This window comes from Python bivittatus, unplaced genomic scaffold (genome assembly GCF_059951505.1).
Source record: "Python bivittatus isolate LINGU-HERP-01145 unplaced genomic scaffold, Pbiv_v1 ctg000480_np1212, whole genome shotgun sequence".
NCBI classification, from domain to species: Eukaryota; Metazoa; Chordata; class Lepidosauria; order Squamata; family Pythonidae; genus Python; species Python bivittatus.
In genome coordinates, this window is record NW_028277075.1 from 58,310,049 (window position 1) to 58,332,423 (window position 22,375).

General features: G+C 37.3%; 1 protein-coding gene and 1 long non-coding RNA gene across 9 annotated transcripts in view; one reads left to right on the forward strand and one right to left on the reverse strand.

Annotated features, from left to right (window-relative positions):
• PLEKHA7 (pleckstrin homology domain containing A7) overlaps positions 1–5,112 on the reverse strand; it is a 157,313-nt gene extending 152,201 nt beyond the window's left edge. For 3 of the 8 annotated variants that reach the window (XM_088146002.1, XM_088146003.1, XM_088146008.1), the window contains exons 1-3: positions 4,682–5,111; positions 4,447–4,523; positions 4,131–4,188 (exon numbers count right to left, since the gene is read on the reverse strand). In XM_088146002.1, coding sequence (XP_088002128.1) covers positions 4,131–4,188; positions 4,447–4,523; positions 4,682–4,770 — 224 coding nt within the window. In that variant the 5' untranslated portion in view covers positions 4,771–5,111. Of the gene's footprint in view, positions 1–4,130; positions 4,189–4,446; positions 4,524–4,681 lie in introns of all 8 variants that reach the window. The other 5 variants (XR_015797091.1, XM_088146009.1, XM_088146010.1 and 2 more) reach the window with 3 other exon arrangements.
• Positions 4,572–15,855, forward strand: LOC112541609 (uncharacterized). The gene is made up of 3 exons (XR_003085599.2): positions 4,572–4,733; positions 5,983–6,054; positions 12,281–15,855. It is a non-coding gene; the product is annotated as an uncharacterized LOC112541609 (long non-coding RNA).
• The last annotated feature ends 6,520 nt before the right edge of the window (positions 15,856–22,375 follow it).

Genomic DNA, 22,375 nt, shown 5'->3' on the forward strand with positions numbered 1-22,375 from the left:
CCAACAGCCATTCCAATTTCCTGCTTTCCACCACCCTTCATATCCACTCCTCTGTTCCAATATCTTTTGATTCCTCATCTCTATAACTATATCTCTCACTTATTCTTTCTAAGGCAGCCATCCCCAGATTAAAGCAGACTCTCCGGACAACTCAATGTCTTCTTTACCATCTCTGACTTGGTAATGGTGGCTGGCACATTGCTCTTCCATCTTCTTGCAGCAAAGTGTGTTGACAGTGCCATAATGCAGCTCACTGATTGTCACCAACCCCAGCATAGTCTTAGGACTCTGAGAGTATTGTGTACTTCCCAGTCAGGTCTGGGTATCAATCTCATTTGCCATTTCTCTTCTCCAGTTTGTAATTCTATTGACATATTTGGTCCATCCTAAAGATCCCTTTGCCTCCTCCAATCCCTCTACATCCAATACTTACAGTCGTGTGAAAAAGAAAGTACACCCTCTTTCAGTTCTATGGTTTTATGTATCAGGACATAATAAAAATCATCTGGTCCTTAGCAGTTCTCAAAAGTAGGTAAATACAACCTCAGATGAACAACAACGCATGACATATTACACCATGTCATCATTTATTTTACAAAAGAAAGCCAAAATGGAGAAGCCATCTGTGAAAAACTAAGTACACACTTACTGCTTCCATAGGTATGAAGAGGCTAAGTAGCAGCCGGGTGCTGCTAATCAAATGCCCTTGATCAACTGATCATCAGCAAGTGTGACTACCTCTATAAAAGCCGAAGTTTTAGGAGTTTGCTGGTCTTGAGCATTGAGGTGTGTGTTAACACAATGCCAAAGAGTAAAGACATCAGCAATGATCTTAGAGAAGCAATTGTTGCTGCCCATCAATCTGGGAAGGGTTATAAGGCCATTTCCAAACAATTTAAAGTCCATCATTCTACAGTGAGGAAGATTATTCACAAGTGGAAAACATTCAAGACACTTGCCAATCTTCCCAGGAGTGGACATCCTAGCAAATTCACCCCAAGGTTAGACCATGCAACGCTCAGAGAAACTGCAAAAAATCCAAGAGTTACATCTCAGACTCTATAAGCCTCAGTTAGCATGTTAAATGTTCATGTTCATGACAGTACAATTAGAAAAAGACTGAACAAGTATGGTTTGTTTGGAAGGGTTGCCAGGAGAAAGCCTCTTCTCTTTAAGAAGAACATGGCAGCACGGCTTAGGTTTGCAAAGTGGCATCTGAACGACTCACAAGACTTCTGGAAGTCTTTGGATAGATGAGACCAAAGTGGAGATGTTTGGCCATAATGCAGAGCACCACATTTGGTGAAAACCAAACACAGCATATCAGCACAAACATCTCATACCAACTATCAACCACATTGGTGGAGGGGTGATGATTTGGGCTTGTTTTGCAGTCACAGGACCCAGGCACCTTGCAGTCATTGAGTCGGCCATGAACTCCTCTGTATACCAAAGTATTCTAGAGTCAAATGTGAGGCCATCTGTCCGACAGCTAAAGCTTGGCTGACATTGGGTCGTGCAACAGGACAATGATCCCAAGCACACCAGCAAATTTACAACAGAATGGCTGAAAAAGAAAAGAATCAAGGTGTTGTAATGGCCCAGTCAAAGTCCAGACCTCGACCCGATTGAAATGCTGTGGCGGGTCAAGAGAACTGTGCATAAACAAATGCCCGCAAACCTCAATGAACTGAAGCAATGTTGTAAAGAAGAGTGGGCCAAAATTCCTCCACAACAATGTGAGAGACTGATAAAGTCATACAGAAAACGATTACTTCAAGTTATTGCTGCTAAAGGTGGTTCTACAAGCTATTGAATCATAAGATGTACTTAGTTTTTGACAGATGGCTTCTCCATTTTGGCTTTCTTTTTGTAAAATAAATGATGACATGGTGTAATATGTCACGTGTTGTTCATCTGAGGTTGTATTTACCTACTTTTGAGAACTGCTAAGGACCAGATGATTTTTATTATGTCCTGATACGTAAAACCATAGAACTCAAAGAGGGAGTACTTTCTTTTTCACACGACTGTACATCTTCAATAATTTACCTAACACTCCCTCTACTTTTCTTATATTCCTGTACCTTCTCACTATTCTGCCAGGCAAATCTTGGCTAAACATCCCTAAAAACAAATTATACTGGCTAAAAACTATCTCTAACTGGGGGAGCTATCTTTAAAAGAAAAACTATTAGAATTGTTGTTCAGACTCTATACATGATCATACTATGGAAGAAAAGTAAACAGCAAAAAGGATGAAATTTCTGAACAGTTTGCCTTGAATCATTGTATAGTGAGCATTTATATCAAATTTGACAAATTTATGTATATATTCTTATATATATTTAGATACAAAGATGTACAGTTCAGATTGGTCTTTCTCAATTAATAAAATTTTGCAACTCTAATACATGTCTAAGCAGATTTTTGTACTAGCAACACTAAACCAGTTGAGATATTATAGAATTATTACTGTATATCTTCTTGGGTATGAAATATAGCATTCTAGTTTGAGACAAAGGGACAATGAGGGGGCCAAAATCAATGCTCAAAATGTACTATACATGTAACCTTAAGATAAAAATAGCTGCAGTAGGTAAACATATAATACTTGCTAAATGGAAAGGTCCTGCTAATTTATGAATAGCAGCAAGACAAAGTGACAAATACAGCTTCTAAAGTCAAGTATGCCAATCATTTTCAACCCCCAAGTTTCCATTTACACTGTATTCTGAACCAGCAAGCTAATTTATGAATAGCAGCAAGACATCACGACAAATACATCTCAAACTCTTTTTTAAAACCCACATAATACAATTTCTAAAATCAAGTACGCCAATCACCTCCAACCCCTATTGTTTTTCAACTGAAACAGCCTTCATAGGCATCAGTTTATTCATAAGATAGCCCTAGTACAGCTCATGGGAATTCAATAATTTTAAAACAGTATTATGTACTGAACAGGTAGAAAAAAATAATCCTGCACATATATTTGTCAAGATGAATGCAAGCTTTTATAAAATGACCTTCCATCAAAAAAAAAAAAAATCATGGGAAGAATACTTCTTTTATGTAATAACATGGCAGAGACAATGTGTCTCTCTCAACTTTTTTAGACAATTATACATGTAGGAACCAAGCCTCGTCTCCATCACTAACAAAACAAAAACAGTTTTAATTTCAGTGCCACAAGGAAGCTGGTTGCAGTAACACAAGGCAGTCACAAAGCAAAGTAATTCCAGAGGTTCAGCTCTATATAGCAGCAGAATAAGTAGAGTAAGCAGCAATATTTCGGCTTTATTCAAAACAGTGAGATTACTGAACAGATATAAATATGAAGACATCATGTCTTGCAAAATGTTACTCTCCAAGAAAACAACCACTTTCCTTTCTGCAGTACAGAAGCTACAAAATCATTAAGTCTCTTTTGTTTTCTCCTAAATAGGCTACTGTAAGAATTTAATTACATTATTTCCCCCAGCAAATGGGGGAAATTACTGAGTTTTGTTATCCTATCCTGTATCTTCAGCATGCATCTTGTAATATATCAGAATGGCTTTTATTATGCTTTTAATAGCTTCTACCTTTAATTGCTCTAAACCCTTTACTGGCATAAAAAAGGACAATCCTTCACATATGGAAGACCCCGCCTTCTGCCAATGTCCCTGCAACACTTCATTCAAGAGTAGGCAACAGGTTCTAGCCAGTGTGTTAGTAAGTCATTCTGCCAAGTATGGCTGACATTTAGTCCACAAGTCCCTACAGCCCAAAACCTAGAGGCAATATAAACAACCACAAAGGTGAAACCTGTTGCGTGTGTCAGAGAACACAAAAGAAGTTTCAAAGGAAGGAACCTGCGCACCTGAGGTGCTAACATTAAAAAAAAAAAGTATCCCTCGACAGAAGTGCCAGAATCCATACTCCCCTATACTTAACAAAAGCAGTATTTCTTTCACTTCGGCAACACAGGACCCTCCCCCCACCCCCCACCCCTGACGTGGAGACAACTGAACGAAAGTCCGATGTCTGGAAACCGAACAAAATCTGGCACGATTGTCCTTTTTTCCTACTACTGGACGCTTTACTCCCGGGGGAAAACGAATGCTTCGAAAGTGAGAAATACTCACTCAATGAAATAGCTGGCTCCCTCTTCCGAGAATCCCTCCTCCCAGCCACGGGGCAGATCTAAAAGAAAAAGAAAAAAGAAAGACGGGGTGGGGAGGGAGCAGGGAAAGAAAGTGGCCCAGAGGAGGGAAGTGAGATGTTTGTGCCCTGGAGACAGACGAGCGTAATTCCCAGCCACACAAAGGTCGTTATCCTCCCCCGCACTCCTTCCCCAGAGAGAAAGGCAAACACAAACACCCAGCGCGGGGCGCGCGAGGGGGAGAAACGCGCGGGGGCCCGAGGAGTCCTTTCTCCGGGAGGACGGGGTAGGGCACCCACCTGAGCGGATCATGTGGCCTGAGTTGACGGGCTCCCCGGTGCGAGGATGCAGCCAAGTAGTTGCGCGGGTCAGGTCGCTAAGAGGAGAAGCGGCAAACATGCACCTGTTAGTCCAGCCCGCGGAAGGAGAAGTCGATAGGGAGGGAAAGGGAAGCGCGGGGAAAGGGAAAGGGACGAGCTGAGCGGCAACCCCGCCCCCCCGCTGCCTGCCTGCTTTTCCCGCCCGGTGTCTTACTCGATGAAGAAGACCCGGCCGTCCCTGCAGACGCCATAGGACCAGTGTTCAGGTAGAGTGTCCCGCCCCACCGCCTTGGCCGCCGCCATGTTCGCCGCGCGCCCTGCCTGCCCGCCGGAGGGGGGCTGCGGGGGAACGGAGGGCAGGCCAGGCCAGGCGGGCGCCCGATGCCCCGGTGCCGCTCAGCAGCGCCACCGGGCAGCGGTTAGCAGGAGGCGCAGGCACACGCCCCGAAAGCCGCGCAACGTGTCTCGCCTCCCGCTGCCCTTGGGCGTGCGGGGAGGAGAGGAGCACACGCAGATTTCCCCGGGCACGGGCAGCCCGCACGGACGCTCGTTGCCCGCGCCGCAAAGCCACGAAGCCTCCCGCAGGCGCGTGGCGTTCGGTCGCCCGGAGCGATCCCGGCAACAGGTTCTGTCGCCCCCCCCGCCCCCTTTGTTGTGCTCTTTCATCTGCAAAGTTTGATACTCCCAAGTGAAGTCAGGGCGTGATATAACGCAGCGAAGGGAAATGTTTCTCTCCGAGCACTGAGAGCTTTTCCAAGAAAACAACGCGTAAGGTCTGAGTCTTCATTGTTGTTGCCGCCTTCGGCTTGGAGTTTACCCGGCTGCCTTTAACTTCCAGTACCAGACAACACTGCCTTGGGTGCAAAAGTATGCCGGGTCGAAATTCCACACAGGTTGCATAATTTAAAAAGAGGGAGCGTTCATACTGGCGGTGCTGGGAATGACAAAGCTGAGCTGAGCCATTCGTTTCCTGCCAGCGGGGCTCTGTCGATATGCTGAACCCCAAACTGCACCGAGTGTAGTGTGTTGCATTTAGACTTTGTGTCATGCAAACCCAGAATATTGGTTTAATTGAATAATCAAGATTTAACAAATGTTTTGTGAGAAGATAACCTATATTCCTTTTCTTGAGTCGCTTCTGTAGCACTAAGCATAAACACTTATCTAAACAAAACATGACTATATCCTACAAGAAAGATTTTCAGTTTTAACTAAACTTCATCTGGTCTTTCCAAGAGGGCATTATGACCCTGATTTTTATCCCATAATGTGCTGAGTGGGCAATATTTAAGAATTTGAAGTTCAGACTCAGAATATGCTTCACTGCCTGCAGTGTGGTCCATGTGGTAAAGTTATGATCTCATGGCTCTGTAACTTTGTTGTTGTTGTTGTTGTTGTTGTTGTTGTTGTTATTATTATTATTATTTTAATATTAATAAATAATAATAATTTTTTATTATTTAATTATAAACCTTGTTTATGAAGTCGGTTTTTCTGGCCCTTCAAATATTTCAGTGGACTGTTCCAGCCTATCAAGCATGAATTCCTAACATATAGACAAGATGATACACAATTGTTTTGCTTAAAGTAAGTTGACCCAAATCTACAGGAGCTTCTCTCTGGATGTGACTTGTTCTTACTCTCTATACATTATTTTGCTCTTGCTTCTTCTGTTCGTGCTGAAAATGTTATATATAAAAATATAGGGGGGGGAAACCAAGCATTAGACTTGGAGAAATGGGGAGTCAATATAACTTTGTTTCATTCTTTCTTAAAACATAGGATAGCTGAAGCTCATTGAGGGAACTGTCATCTTGCCTGCAGACTTGGACTTCATTACAAATTGGAGAAATGGGAGACAAAGAGTACATTTTAGCGGATACAATTTGATGTATATCTTAGCATTTCTAAGTTCATTAGCAACTAATCACATGTCTAGTAGTTTAGTTTTGTTGAAATGTTCTATTATTTTAGAATATGACCCAAGAGGACTCTTCACTTCCTGTGTTATCTTTGTTCCAAAAAGCCTATTTAAATTTTAATATTTCTTAATATTTCAAGAAAAGAAAAATACATTATTGACATTTGTCTATCAATTCAGATTACAAAGAACATGCATCAGCGCAACCATTTCTTACAATTGGCAATTCAGAAATCTTTGCAATAAATAAATACATTTATGCAGCAGATAAGCTCTTCATCCACGTACATATGATCATTTAGAGATATAATTTTAAAATAAGACTATCTTTCAAATATTGGTCCTGTATAAAAATATCTTACATTTTCTATGCAAACAGCATATACTTTTATTTTTTTCATTTTATATAAGGTTAACTTCAATTTACTTCCAATATAATTTATTATTATAAATCATATAGGAACTGCTATTAATTCCAATACTTCCTATATAATCCAGTGTTTTAAAATTAACAGTCGATTCCATAATAAGTAAATTATGTAAACAATAAAAATAATTAGGAGTGTTCATCACACAGAACAAAATAATTACTTTGTTCTGAACTTTTTTTCAGCTCTACCACTAATTCATGATTCATGTAAAAATGAAATTGAGCTCAGATCCTGAGAACTTCATGCACATATCTATGCAGTTTTGGAAGGCTTTCTTCCAGGGTGTATTGTACTTTCGAATATAGTTTACAGCCTTAGGGCTCGTGATCCACACTTCTTGCTTGCCCCAGTACAAGAATGGGCCACCTACCACTTTGGAAGGCCAAATCTGATGACATTGTCCTCAACCTACTCAACCCGCTAGAAAGATAACCTCCATCTGAATTTTTTCACTTTGTCCCCAACTCCAGGCCCATTTCTTTCTTTCTTCGTTGTTCAACTGGGAAAAATTGGCAAGGCTTCTGCCAAGTTTCACCTTCTAGCTAGAATGAAAGGAAGAAATGTAAAACTTATTTTCACCAGTTGTCTGAAGATATGTCCACTGAAGAGAAAGCATTTTTGCTTGTTTTGCTTGTTTTCGTATTATGGGTGAAGGAGGGGAAAAAAGACAGGAATCCACTAATCAGAGTCCAGGTTGACTGCATTTCCAACAGAACACCTGGCTAATCACCATGGCCAGAGTGGAGGAGTGAGTTGAAATCTGGAAAAAGGTTCCTTAAGCTGGCTTCTTTTCCAGTTTGTTCATGCACAGGAGACAAACTGAAGGCTGTAGTGAAGAAAAGCCCTTACTATTCCTTGTTATTCTCCCATCCAAGAACTAATTAAACCCAACCATGTTTGATTTTTAAAACCCAGACAATATTTTAAAACCCCAAATATTCCTTCTACAGGAATATACAGAATTCCTTCTACTCCTCTAACCTGTATAAGGTTTTTGCCTTTCCCTTTAAAACCATCCATGGTCTTGACCTTCCCCAACCTTATCTGTCTACTCTTTTATACCTCTCCACTTCTTATGAACTTTCTTTGCCTAGCCTCACTACCCCACTTAACTAAAAATGAAATTATATGAAATGATTGCTATTTTTTTTTCTGCCCTTATGGATCTGATCACTTCTCAAAATACCTTTGCATTTCCATATCCATTTATCTCAATTGTGTTCTCAAAACTCTTTTTATTTTACATCACCCTTCCTCTTTTAACCATCTTTTATTTTCCTCCCCTGTATGTGGTATTTTCATTTGCCTGCTTCTTTCAATTATAAGCCACAGTGCATAGGGACCTGTTGATATTGTTATTTGTAAGATAATGAAATAGAAATAACAAATTATAATACTGTGTATGTACTAAATAGGGAATGAGCCCCATCAAACTCTCTGGGATGTACTTTAAACAAATCGATAAAGTTAATGGATGGGAAGAAATGCAGAAAATTAGCCTTTTTTAAAAACAAAGTAATGATAAACCAGAGAAAGAATAGGTCAATGGCTGGAAAAAAGACATGAAACATGAGACAGCAAGTTCATATTTTTATGTTCACATATTAACACAGGACATATTTCTCCAAATATGTCTGTAAATGACACTTCCGAAAATAAACCTTTCTGAAGCTTGAATGCTTGTGGAAGTTTAGCTTGAATGCTGTGATAGGGAAAAGCTTTTCCAATACGATCTTGGCTCTATTCCAAACAAAACACATATTAACCAAGTATATCTGAAAGCCAGTTTGGTGTAGTGGTTAAGGCACTGGGCTAGAAACTGGGAGACTGTGAGTCTTAGTCCTGTCTTAAGCACAAGGCCATCTGGGTGACCTTGTGCAAGTCATTCTTTCTCAGCCCTAGACAGTGGCAAGTCACTTCCAAAAATCTTGCCAAGAAAGCTACAGTACAGGGACTAGTCCAAGCAGTCGCCAGGAGTCAACACTGACTCAAAAGTCCCCCCCCCCGCAAAAAAAGTATACGTAAATAACGGTGATGGTTAAGGGTGTATAAAGGAGTTCCCTTGTATAATACCCAGTAATGGAAAAAAGTAAAACATTTCCAAAGATGTTATTGAAGTAATAGACTAAATCACAGTTACACTTTTAACTATGATAAAGAAAAGAATCAAAGGGAAGTTTGGTGGTGACTTGTGCAATATGGCTTCAGCTTGAATAATAAAGATATGGAGAAAGTTAGAGACAAACAAAAATAGGATTTCTGTTTTTGCATGAGAAGAGGCAATAATCCTAGTATACAAGCTGGATATCAGGTAGGAGCACAAACACTTGGAAAAGAGAAATGAAAATCTCAGTAGAATAGGATGGAGGATTTAAAAAAAAAAACAGCACAGGAATTCTGGGAGAATGAAAAAGGGAGAATATGGTTAGAAAGCTATATGCTTGAATATTTAATATCTTACCAAAAGAGGAGGAAGTCTGGACCGGTGCTTTGCAGCAGGTTTTTTTTAGGGTTTTTTTTTTCTGAAAGGTTTTGTCTTAATCTTGATTGGACTGAGTAGTAATTTTTTTCCATGGGTATTTAGTACTCAGTTAATTTGATGATGGTATTGTCTTCTTGGTTATTTCTGGTAATGTATTTTTCTTTTACAAGTCTAGAAAGTCAATCATTGGGAGATTTCATGAAACTCCAGTCAGATTGAAACCATGCATAGATAGATAGGGCAGTCATAGTTTCCAAAGATCCCATATCTGATGAATCAAAAGATAAATATGTGCTCAGGTTGAACTCAATGGCTGGTGACCACACCCATGCAGTATTAGAGAAGTGGTTTCTCACTCCCTTCTTCCACCAGGCTTTTTAAAAAAGCTTCCCTGTTTGGTTCACGGACCTGGAATTCCAAGCAGTCTCAATCCAGTTATTAAACAGGGCCAACCCTGCTTGGGCTTCTGAAATTGTTCAAGGTCACCTGAAACCTGCCTGAGAAATAGGCCATATTTATACACTTAAAAATCAATTTGTCCTTTATGACCAATCATCTACCTCATGGTTTCTTCAATTTTTCAAGACCACAGATTAACAAACAATATTTGTTTTATGAGGAACAGCTATGACTATGTCTTTTTAAAAAGGAAAGAATAAAAGGAATGTTGAAGATGATTGAAGATATAGTCTGGTACTACTTCTACTACTTCTTCAACTATTTGCAGTACGTAGGCACTAGCCGTTGATATAATTTTGGTTTTTTGCTGTGTAAATAGACACGAGTTAAAGTAGACAATGAAATACATGTTGGTGTAGTATGAAAAGAAGTAACTGGTGAATCAATCAGTTATACTAAAAGTTAAGCTATAAGAATTTTTCCCTTTTAATTTCTTTTTCATATAATAGGTCAAAAATAGATTCTGTGCAGGAGTTTTTTGTATAATGGAATAGATCAGTAGGGTGCAGAATTCTGTTCTGTAATTTAGAACACTTACATACATATTTCACTTTTCATTTACAGGTAGACTGTAAAAAACAGGCATGTCAAACTGATTGACAGTATAGACTACTTAATAAATAAACGTTTATTAATACTGACACTAAGCTGTCAAAGGGTTTTATATTACTTTAATTAAAACATTTCCCTGCTTAAATTGTGCTGCCTAATTTATTAAAATATGCCCCTCCTTATATGCTATAGATGACTTGAATATTATATATTCAATTAACAAGTACTTACCTATACATGTAATTGTAACCTTCAAATGAATATCATCAGTATGTTATGTTGTAACATACACACACATACTGTATATATGTATGTATGTATGTGTATGTATGTACACACACACATACATAAGTACAAACCTACCTTCTACAAATACATATATACACACACATACACACACAACACATAAGAACACACAAATACCTTCTACAAATTAGAATAGCTGTAGTTTGTGTTGAGTTCTACCTAGCAGTTAATCTTGAGGACCTTATGTCAAGGGATGCTTAACAGAAGCTTGAGTGATTACATGCTTGGGATGTTCCATTTATTTAAATGGACAAAACAGACGTTTATCTACAAGGAAATGTACAACGACGTTTGACATTGAGACATAGAAATTTTATAAATTTCTTACCTATATTTACATATTTGTATTGTTTCAAAACTATTTATAACAAATTATTTTGATTATTAATATAGACATACACACATTTAAATAATAATGTGTCCTTACAGCATAATTAAAGCTTATTAATAACTCTTTTAGATTCCTACACAGAAAAATGGAAAAGAAGAAAGACCTGTGTGTTGGCACCGGTAGCCAGTCAGTAGTCAATAGTTTCTAGGATTCAGAGACACTAGCCTCATGCCAGGGTGAATGCCAAAGAGATTGTATTGAATATAAATTAATAGAGTTACAGAAAAAATGTATGGCAGACTATGTCCTTCAGCTTGTCAGGAACCTCCCAAATGATAGTAAGTTGGCTGACTGCTGCATAACACTTTCCTGAGCCTGCAGTCTATGCCAAGATTCAAAATGTCAGGTCTCTTGCTACTTTTTATACTCTTTCAAATGACAGGGGGCATAAATAGCACAACATCTGGAGGTGGTTCTATGACACAACTTATCAATGGCTTGGTTATAGTTTAGACAGTTGATTGCCAAAGTTATCCTAAGTGACACATCATTTTTAGCATGCCACTGCTCATTTTCTCTGCAGGTGTTGGATTAGGGAGTACACATTGTTCTTTCAACTTTACAAGTTGTAATACAGATGAGAAGTTCAAAAGTGAAAATGATTATGCAATTATAAGATACAATCTTGTAAAGCTTGTTAAGTAACTCTAAGCATGGATATGGAGGAATTTATATTATATTTGTAAGGAAAGAAAAGTGGACCACACCATTATACTTCTTTGCTATTTCTTCTGGGATGGTACCACAACTTGGCAAGTTGCCTAACACTTCATACTTTGTTTTGAAATATTGTAAAATACTATATTTTTTCAGTGTCTCCTCAAGTTTAAGTTGGATTTGCCTATTGAGTCATTCAATTACAATGATAATAATCAAGTGAAAACTTAATAAAGCTAATTCCATTTGTGCAGCAATAATTATTCCTCTATACTCTTGTATAGAGTATAGAGAGTTTTACATTATTTGTTTCTCCAGTAAAATGTCTGCATGCTTATTTGAGCCATTAACCCCTATTATGCGGGACATTGAATGTTTCACACTATCACTTATGAGATAGTGCTTTATAATATTACTACAGGGGATATTCCTAATACAGAGAACAGCTAAAGGCTAGCAACCCAAAGCAATTTATTAGAAATATGGCTTAAGATCCAAGTACCAAATCAGTTTTGGGGATTTAAAGGAACTTACTATTTGTAGCATTTGGTGGTCCTTTATGAAACTAAAATATTTCTCATAAGATACATTGAACCCATCTCTCCTTTTTGCAGTGTACACAAATAGCGCATTCCGTTCCGTGCTGGTCTCCCTACGTAACACTACGAAGCAGATAAAACAGACTATCATGAGGATCAAGTGTCTATGGGCAAGCCATCCACCTTCCTCTATGCATTACATCTGGAGTCAAAGAAAGCTACTTTATATAAATAGCTTTAGAACACAGATGTGTAAGAAAAAGCTATAATGGTTAAATATTTATAATGGATTGATGTATAATATAAGCGGGCAGGAAATGTACTAAATTAATACTGGTCTGACTGAAGGGAGTCTATTTGTCACTAAGCAACCTAGAAGAGGAAATAGGGGATGAAAATAGGTATAATTTGCTTTGTGCTGGTTTCATGCTTTCATTTGTTTCTAGAGTTGGCAAAGATGTTTCATATATTATATGTTGTGGGATATCTTATTTTTATTGTGGGTCTTTCATTTTTTATATATATTTTAATGTCAAAAGATGAGATATAAATGCAAAAGTTAATAAATTAGGAAATATTAAATACCATTAGGTTGGCAGTCTGCTGAAATGGTTTCTCCCATTCCCTCATATCAAAGAAAAGCAATGAAATTATTAAAACTACAGGCAGATTAGATCTCCTGTATCTCATCATAGGCGTGTTATGAGGATTCCACCACACAATAAAAATAAGCACTTAATGCAAATGTGTGCCACCTTTCCTAGGCTGAGGGCTGCATTTGGTTTTCAATTACATATTGTGGTTTGCATTCTAAAAAGCAATGGCTATGACTAGGACAAAAACTAAATTTAATTTGATTTCACTTACATTTCATTAAAATTAATAATTTTATGTGCATATATGGAGGGAATGGTGTCCTTCAAGCTTTAAAAGATCTTCATCGTCATCATCACCACCACCATTAAAGTTTATAATATCTTTCCTGTTCATTTCCAAGTGGCTGGTGTATAATTCAGGGGAATATAAGCATCTACTAAAACTATTAAGTCCTCCAGAATAAAATTAGTATGCAAAATAACAGTTATCCCAAAGGGAGCCACTATTACTCATAACCATAGCATTTGGACCAATGCTGCCTTTTGAGACTACATCTTCAACAATTAGCTGAACCTACCAGGATGGCCCAGGAGACAATTTCCAGAAGACAGAATTAATGGATGCAGAATATGCCATGTGACCAATGCACCACAGTGTAGTGTCCTTATCCAATGTGTCTCATGAGCCACAGGAAAGGTGTGTTTCTGTAGTTTTGTATAGCATCTTAGAACATTTTTGTACATGCAATGCTTTGTTCATAATTAAAATGAATAGCTAAAATACATGTAATGCTTTGTTTAGGCATCTCTAGGATTAATAGTGGGTGAGTATTGAGGAAATCATACAACTGTCTTCAGAAAGCACAGAATATCCATGATGTAGCAGGTCTGGAATGTAACATCTCAATGTTTATCTCTATCTTCTCATTTTAATCCAGGATAATAAAAAAAAAATGGGAACAGATACATAGACATTTAATGGCATTTCATATGCATTTCAGCAGAGGAAGGTTTTTCATGAAAGATTAAGCAGACCATCTACAATTTTTTAGCAACTGAACAGGATAATACGGGTAGTCCTTACTTTGTGACTGCCTCGTTTAGTGACCGTCAAAATTACAACGGTGCTAAAAGAACAGCAATCAATCCTCATACTTACGACCTTTGCACCATCCCTCTACTCTTATTTTCACTTGCTTATTTACCCCATACTAAGATATACTCAAAGACAAAGAGAAAGAACCCCAGTTCAGCTGAAGGAAGTAGCAAGAAGCAAAGAAAAACTGAAGTAAAACTGTAAGCACAGTTGCGGTTATGTGATTTTCACTTAGTGACTGCTTCGCTTAACAACCCAGTTGCCAGTCCCAATTGTGGTCACTCAACAAGGACTACCTGTAGATTTCTTGTGTTGATAGAAAGTAAAATTCCAGAGTCGCTTTTGAGTGAGATGGGCAGTGACTAAATTTGAAATATAAATAAAATTCAGCAATACAAGTGTAAACAGTCTGGGATATTTATCAAGCTAGCTACTGCATTATTAAAATAGCACTGCAAAACATTTTGATTTGCATCTGGTGACATTTTTAATCTAATAAAACTGTCCCATCAAAATAAGTATCTAACATTTTGCTGCCAAATGACTGCAAGGGTACAGTAAGGGACCAATTCAAATAAATCATTTTGAAATTTCAGAAGGAAATGAAAGCCACTTGGAGTAAACATTTGCTAGCAAAACTGTTTGACATGCCTTATATGCAGTCTCTATCTGACAGCAGACATAGCACATTACATGCAAAGCTATCAGCATATTACCACCACCCCCCACAAAAAAAACTGCTGAGAAAATTAAGCATAATCCTATTTAATGATTGAAGAAACATGGAAGACAGAAAGTGTAAGGGGTCATATTGTCTAGGGTTATCTGTATTTTCTTATCAGTTATTAGCTGTATTGTCCACAGTATTGGGGGAAAAAACACATAAGCATGGATTATAATTAAAATTAAAGTATTACCAATAATGATGAGCCAAGCAATAATTAACAGGAAAAAACCCAAGATATATGCTATTAGTAGTATTTTTATTATACTTAAGCCATTGTAGAGTTATATTGCTTCAGAGGAACTGAGCCATTAGTTGCACCTTAGAAAGCTGCTGAGACACAATTCCAAGTACATTTTCAACATCAGTATAAATAAAGTCTAGCATACATTTTTTCATGAAAAGTCCCATGTCCAGTTGAAACAGACTCTAAACTGACATGCTTGCTTGATGTGGGATGTAATGATTGCACATCATGGATGGAGTCTTTATCATCATAACTGTTTAGCCAAATGAAATTGCCAAGAGATATACAGGTAGATGAAAAATTAAACATAAAAAACAACACATTCAGTTATTTTTAACAACAAGGAAAGAGATTGTAGAGATCTTTTTGAATCTCTGAGCTGAGTGCCAAGTCTCCACTATTTTGTTATTTAAAGATACCATAAAAAAAAAGAGAAGAACTACTAAAACATTATAGGTGAATATTTAGTTTCTAACTTCCCCTTTGTTGTACTCTGACTGATATATAATATTTATAAACATTTAACATTTTCATGTATTTCTGATTTCAGTTCTTTGGTCAATTCTTTCTCCCCTTTAAAAAATGCTCTAAATTTGCCTTGTTGCGTGATATGTAACATGTATGGAAGCCATTCTTGCTTAAATTTGGTCAAGCTTCTATTATGAATATATGCTGTTAATTTTGCTGTTACAGTATATTCTCCAAGTTTAAGTTCCCAGTCTGATATCACAGTAATCTATCACTTTTCCAGTGTTGTGCTAAGTTTATCCTCACGGACGTGAACATGTAACTCAATAAACATGTAATATCTTAATAAATTGTGATTTTTTTGTTGATATATCTTGAAATTATGCCTAGTTAAAAAAAAATTGTTTCATTTCAGATATGATTTCTTAAATTCTCTGAATGGTGCTGTGTATTTCTTTCTAGTACTTTTGAGGTTTTTTACATGTCTACCACATATGATAAAATATTCCTTCTGTCTCATTGCATTTCCAGCATTTATTACTACAGGATTTGTCTACCTTGGCAATTATTGACGGAGTTGTATCCCATCTTTAAACATTTTATACCATTTTTCTCTTAAGTTATAACTTGGGGTAAATTTTATAGATTTGTTCCATAGTTCTTCCCATTGTCGTGTTGTGATTGTTTCTTTGAAGTTTTGGAATCCATTTTATCATACTTTTTTTTTTATTTGTTCTGTTTCCGTGTCATATCTAAGTAACAGTTTATATATATGCCCTAATAGGTGTCTATATGAGCTTTTCAAATTCTGTCATTTTTCTTAGGCTTAGTCAGACTTTATACCAAGCCCAGCAGTAAATCTCAACATTCCAGATACCCAAGCCCATATTGAAGAACTTACTTATAGCAGAAGATTCACAGGAATGACAAGGCTACATAAGTTTCTTTTATCTATGTAGTCACTTAGAGTCGACACCTTCTTGATGGCACATAATCAGTTGCAAGCAAGAAAGAAATCAGATAGGTACAGAAGATCTTTCCAAGTCAGTGACTTTTTATTGTCCTTTTCCCAGCCTTGAGTGGTGGATATATCTATTCAATGGTGTCATAATGATTCCCACCTTGTGAGTTTCAACCCTTGCATCAGAATATACTACAATACGTTTTGTGTTGATGTTTACAGTACAATTTCTGTGACCAAAGGAAAACTTGACTGTTCCCTTAGAATTACATCTTCACATATCAGTACACTGAAGATCTAGGGAGAACTGCAGTTATTATATATGGGTTTGCTATACTGAAAATTCTCAAAAGAAACTCTGGCCATGATTATTAATTAAATATATTATCAATTTACCCCAATGAAATATATTTTCATTCCATTTAGCCATTTTCATTCCATTTCATACCAATAATATAATCCTCTCTCTGTGCATGTTGATAACTACACTCTCTCTTATCTTGACTCAAGCTGCTCATGTAATCTATTAGATAAAATACACTGTATAAAGATGCAGTGTGTTAGTAAAACAAGGGGCTGCTAGCTAGTTTCAGATAAAACTGGTTAATACGTCAAAAAACAGATTAATACCTGTAAGAATGATATAAGATAAAGTTCATATAATATACAGAACTATATATACAGTATTGTGTGGCGCTGTAAAGACTGTAATATGAATTACATTCAATATACAGTGTCCTGTGTGCAGATGGTATGTACCAAATAATGTTCCCAGTTTCTTTGCCACTAAGAGGAGATCTCTCAGTTAAAGGTAAAGTTATATTGCAGGGCCTTAGAAAGCTGGTGTTGCCTTATGCATATTTGACAGTGGAAAGGATGGTTGTAGCTGAATTGTTTTTTCTTAAAAAATGTATTTTTCATTGTGTTTTTAATCTGCATTTTATGTTTTTAGAGTTCTAAACAACCAGGAGCTATTGGATTCTGGTAGCTTGTAAATGAGAAAAGTAAATAAATACAGGGGGAAATGGAATCAGAGTAGGTTGCAGTTGTATATATTTTCAGTAAGATGGGATTGGAAAGGAAACGACTTTGAAAAAATAGCCATAAAGCAGCATATTTCCCTCACTTCCCCAAGTATAGATTAGTAGTAGTAGGTGTTCCCCATCTTGAAGCACCTTAAAACATTGAAAATTGAAGAAGGGAAACTAAATAATTAAAGCCTATACACATACACCTATGCAGAATAAACTAGCCCCGAGTGCTCCCTGGCGGGGTTATTTATACTTGATATTTGAAAATCCATCAGAAACAGCAATGTTAAGGAATCTTTATGGAGATTTTGTAGACTATAATGCAGCATCGCTCATGCCATACCCCAAGAAACCTGAAGGTGACAGGGTGTATCCATCACCCCAAACTAATTAAAAAAATATTGTGACAATAAAAAAAAGGAGGAAAGAATAATCAATATGATTGCTAGGCAATTGGTTCAGTTCTTTTTCAGGGTGTCGTGAATAAAGGGTATATGATAGACTTGCATAGTGAACAGAGAAAAAATTTCTATATTTCTGCTAATATTAGAAGCTCAAATCATCTGATGAAACTGAATACTTGGTGACTCTGTTCAAGGGAGTGCTACCCCATCAAGAGTTAAAGATGGTAATTCTTCGTGTCCAGGTCACCCCAAAACCCAGAGCCACTCTGCCTTGCTAGGGTTGAGTTATATCCAATTCCTCCCCATCCAGACTGTCACAGCCTCTAGGCACTGAAGAGCGTCACTTGTCCTGCTTGGGGCAGAGATGTACAACTGAGTGTCATCAACATACTGATGATACTGCACCCCCACTACCAAAGGTGGCTTCATGTAGATGTTAAAGGGAAGTGGTGAGAGAATCAAGCCCTGAGGCACCCCATATAAGAGGGGCCTGGAGCTAGATTTCCTCCCCACTAGCAACACCAACTGGAACCAGCCATGGGGAAAGGAGGAGAATCACCGCAGGACAGCACTCCCCACTTCTTAGTTCAAATACATTTTGTATAGTTATCAAAAATGTCCCCATCCAGACAAGTGACCAGAACAAATGTAGCCTAATTTTTATATATATTTTTAATCTATCAACAAAAGGTAAGTTTATTTCATATTATTTAAGCATTTTATTTTAATCAACTGATCTGTTCCTATAATTATTTTTATTTATAAAATATCAAAATAAATCATAGGTGATTCTGCTTTTCTTGAGAAAACTTCCATGTTTTATTACTTTCTGAATGTAATTCCCCAGAGAAGGCATACATTAATGAAGTCACCATTATATTGAGCAGGGATTTAGAGAGTGGGATTTTTCTCCTAATGGTTGCACCACCCTGGTTGGAACCACACATCCACATAATATATTTTTAATATGAAAAAAGTTAAGTATTTGGCTCATAAATTAGTCTGGAAAAATCAATATTGGTTTGCTTATTTGTTCAAAGTCCTTATGACTGCAAAAACAGTGCAAAAAGTATAAATGCTATCCCATTTGGTGTGGCACTAAACAAGATTTCTACAGGTCAAAAGAAAATATTTTTAAAACTTCTGTTTTTCTCCACTGTTAGGATAAAACTTCACAGTGTATTATATACAGTAAAGCGATTTCTTATATAACGTAAGTTTATTACATAAACTGTAGTAACTGGGGAGAAATCCTAAAGCCTCAACATTAAAGGAAAACTTCAATCTGATCTGTGACTCAAGCCTAAGTCTAGATCAGCGTTTCTTAACCTTGGCAGCTTTAAGATGTGTGGACTTCAACTCCCAGAATTCCCCAGCAAGCATGCAAGAAGTCCACACATCTTAAAGTGGATAAGGTTAAGAAACACTGGTCTAGATAGTGGGCAGAGATCATCAGAGACTGGGAAAATGGAATTCTGAAGAACTAATCAGCAGTGGAGATATTCCTGTCTCAGGTGGGCTTTAGAAAAAGGACAGGGCAGTTCAATTTTATCTTTGCTCTGTGTTTTCTTCTCAGGCAGTGAGGGGACATCTTTCCTCGCTGGCTAATTAATTTCCATTATTTATTCAAACTGAAAACTTTTGTTTACTTTGGAACAGAATCCCCCTGTTTGTCTTCTGCACCAATTACCAAGCTTGTCGACTGGCTGACCACCCTCCATGGTGTACCTTAAACAAAATAATTAGATAGTGCCAGATTCAGTCCATTTTATACAAAGAATGTTAGTCATAGTGACTTAAAAAAGACAAGCATGACCAAAAAAAAAAAAAATGAAAAAACTGGTTGCAAGCCTAGAAAAATCCCTGAATACAATAGTTGATGTTCGTATGTAAACTGGTTTCATAAGGCGATGATTGCAACGCAGCACCCAGTCAGGTTGGTATAACTCAGTCATTCTACTGCAGTGCCATTTTGTTATGTCAGGATAAGCACTATTGGCTGTCAGGTGGCTGATCAGGATTATGCCGACACACCCATTCGTCCATCTCCCACAACACACATTTCAAACTATACACATAGGAGATCAAAATCTTTATTTTTTAATTAGAATTGCTAAACCTTGGGGGGAGGGCTTTAATTGTGGAAGGAAGGGGGGGCAGTGTGCTGCCCAAAGGAACAAATGTGTTTCCAAAATAAACACTTGTATATATCCAGGGTTTAAAATCACTGATACCACTGCCGCTTCTCATGCTTCCATATGTTTCCAATTCCTTTTTTGTTTGTTCCAACTTCAGAATTGCGAACAGGATTCCTTTCCCCCATTTTAAAACATTACAACATTCAAGACTAGCAAGAATTGTGATTGCAAGAGGTAAAACTAGGCATACTATTTCTGATCTGCAAACATCCAAATGACCACTAGATGGCAGCAAAGGCTTACAGGTTTTTGTATCTCTTTGCTGCCATCTAGATTTCTAGGTTAGTCTGGATTTCTGCATCTCAAATGTGATCCACCTATACAACACCAGCCCAAACATCTAATTTCAGGATATGTCAGGCAGACATTGTTTCCCAAAGTAATCTTAGCAAATGTTGGTTTCCCAACCATTATTCTACAAGTGCAAATAAGCACACATGTCTGAATGGTGGAACTATGATTATCTCTGATAACAGATTCAAAATGGCTCCTATCAAACATGGTGGTCTCCTGAGCCCAACTCTGAGAAAATCCAGCTGTGTCTAATTCTAAGGATGGGTGGGTGGTTGCACATAACAACCCCTCCATCTGCTTCTATTACTGAAGTGCAGTTGTAACTTGTTTAAACTTGAATTAGTTTAAAAATAAATGAGGTGGTGAAATAACATTTGTCTGGTTTATATATTTATAAAATATATGTCTCAAAGTTGGAGGGAGGATGAACTAAGTAAGTTTACGCAGCACATTTATTATCCTATCTTCCAGTTTCTACTTTTAGATACCAGCATGATCATTTTTTATAAGTACAAGAAATGCTACTTACTTACCTAAGGAAAAAAATGAAAGGCTATGTCACTGCTCTGCAGATTAATAATACATGTCCACAAGAACATTTCCCAAAGGAATGTGTCTCCAGAGGCTAGTTGGTCATGATAACTATTTGGCATTCTGTAAAAATTCCAAACTACCTCGTTGCTATTACATGGCTCCACTATCAGCTTTTTAATCAGGCTGCTGGTATTTGTACATCAGTCATTATAAGTTCATAATTTAAATCTGAGAAATTGAGAAATTGATCCACATGAATTACCGATCAATCGTTCTTTCTGTTTTACATGGTTGGGACAAAAAGATCTTCATCCCGAGAAGAAGAGAGTACACTTCTGGACTTAATTATCTTGATTCAGTATTGCTCTAAAATGTTATACATACCTATCGTGATATTCCCATTCAGCCAAGCAACATTATGCAGGGCACAGAAAAGGAGTAAGAAACAGTACACCAAATAAATGAAAGGCATAAGAAATAAGATTTCCTTAAAGGATAACAAAAAGAAAAGGAAACATAATTAAATCCAGTGTATAATTCACTATACCTCTCCTTCCCTTACATCCTTGCTTCCACCACCAGTATACACTGCAGTATATGCCACATTTTGTTCATTAAATGATCCTCTCTTTTTTGGGATCACATCAGTCCCATCCAACAATGATTTTCTCAGTCTTCCCTTCTCAACCCATTCACTCTCCCCCCCATATATATTCAATCACCTCAACATAGTTCTTTTGTAATAGCTACTCCAATCCACATTCGTTCAGCACCCATTCATTCTTGACCCATCTCTTTTACCACATGCACTTCTTAAGCACTAAATTCCCACCTCATTCAACTGACATATCCAACCCTTAGTTCCACATAGCAAAATTGGCAGAGCCATGCTCTTATACACAGCAATTTCACATCTCTCTTTCCTCTTTCCTATCTTTGAAGTTGTTCACATTCAAATGAATGAAGAAAGTATGTGAGAATCCATTTTATGAAGAAAAATATGTAAAAATGTATATGTAATGTTCTCCATATGTATATGCATTTTAGATGGGTAAAAGCATTCCCTAATTCAGTAGCTTCAGATGTTTTCAACTGCAACTTCCAAGATTCTCTGTCATGTGTATATTGCTACTACAAGGTATACCCTCAATATACTACATGTACTTCTTAGTTGGTGGGAACTGAGCCACATTACATTGGCTTGCAATTTAGTCTCTATTAATGAGCCTAGGTGACATAGAATTGTTTGAGGATGATGGGGGTAAAATGTACCTAAACCAGTAACTATTCCTTACTCTGAGCAGAGAATACTGCATGGAATACTGGTATGATTTAGGCTGGTGATCTAGTCCATGCCATCTCTAATTGATTTTAAAAAATTATCTGAAAGCCTTGATTGAGCAGTACCATGAGGGGCAACAGCAGTCACTACTTATGGATCCATCTGGTGATGACCATGGCACATGGAAGATGGCAACTTGGAGCATTAAGAGGAGTAGATACAAATAGCGTGAATAAAAATAAAGAGAAAATGTTTGTATATCTGAAACCAAGAAAACAGGGAAGAAAGCAATAGGCCTGATCTTATGAGGTAGAATTGGTGAAGTTACAGGTTTA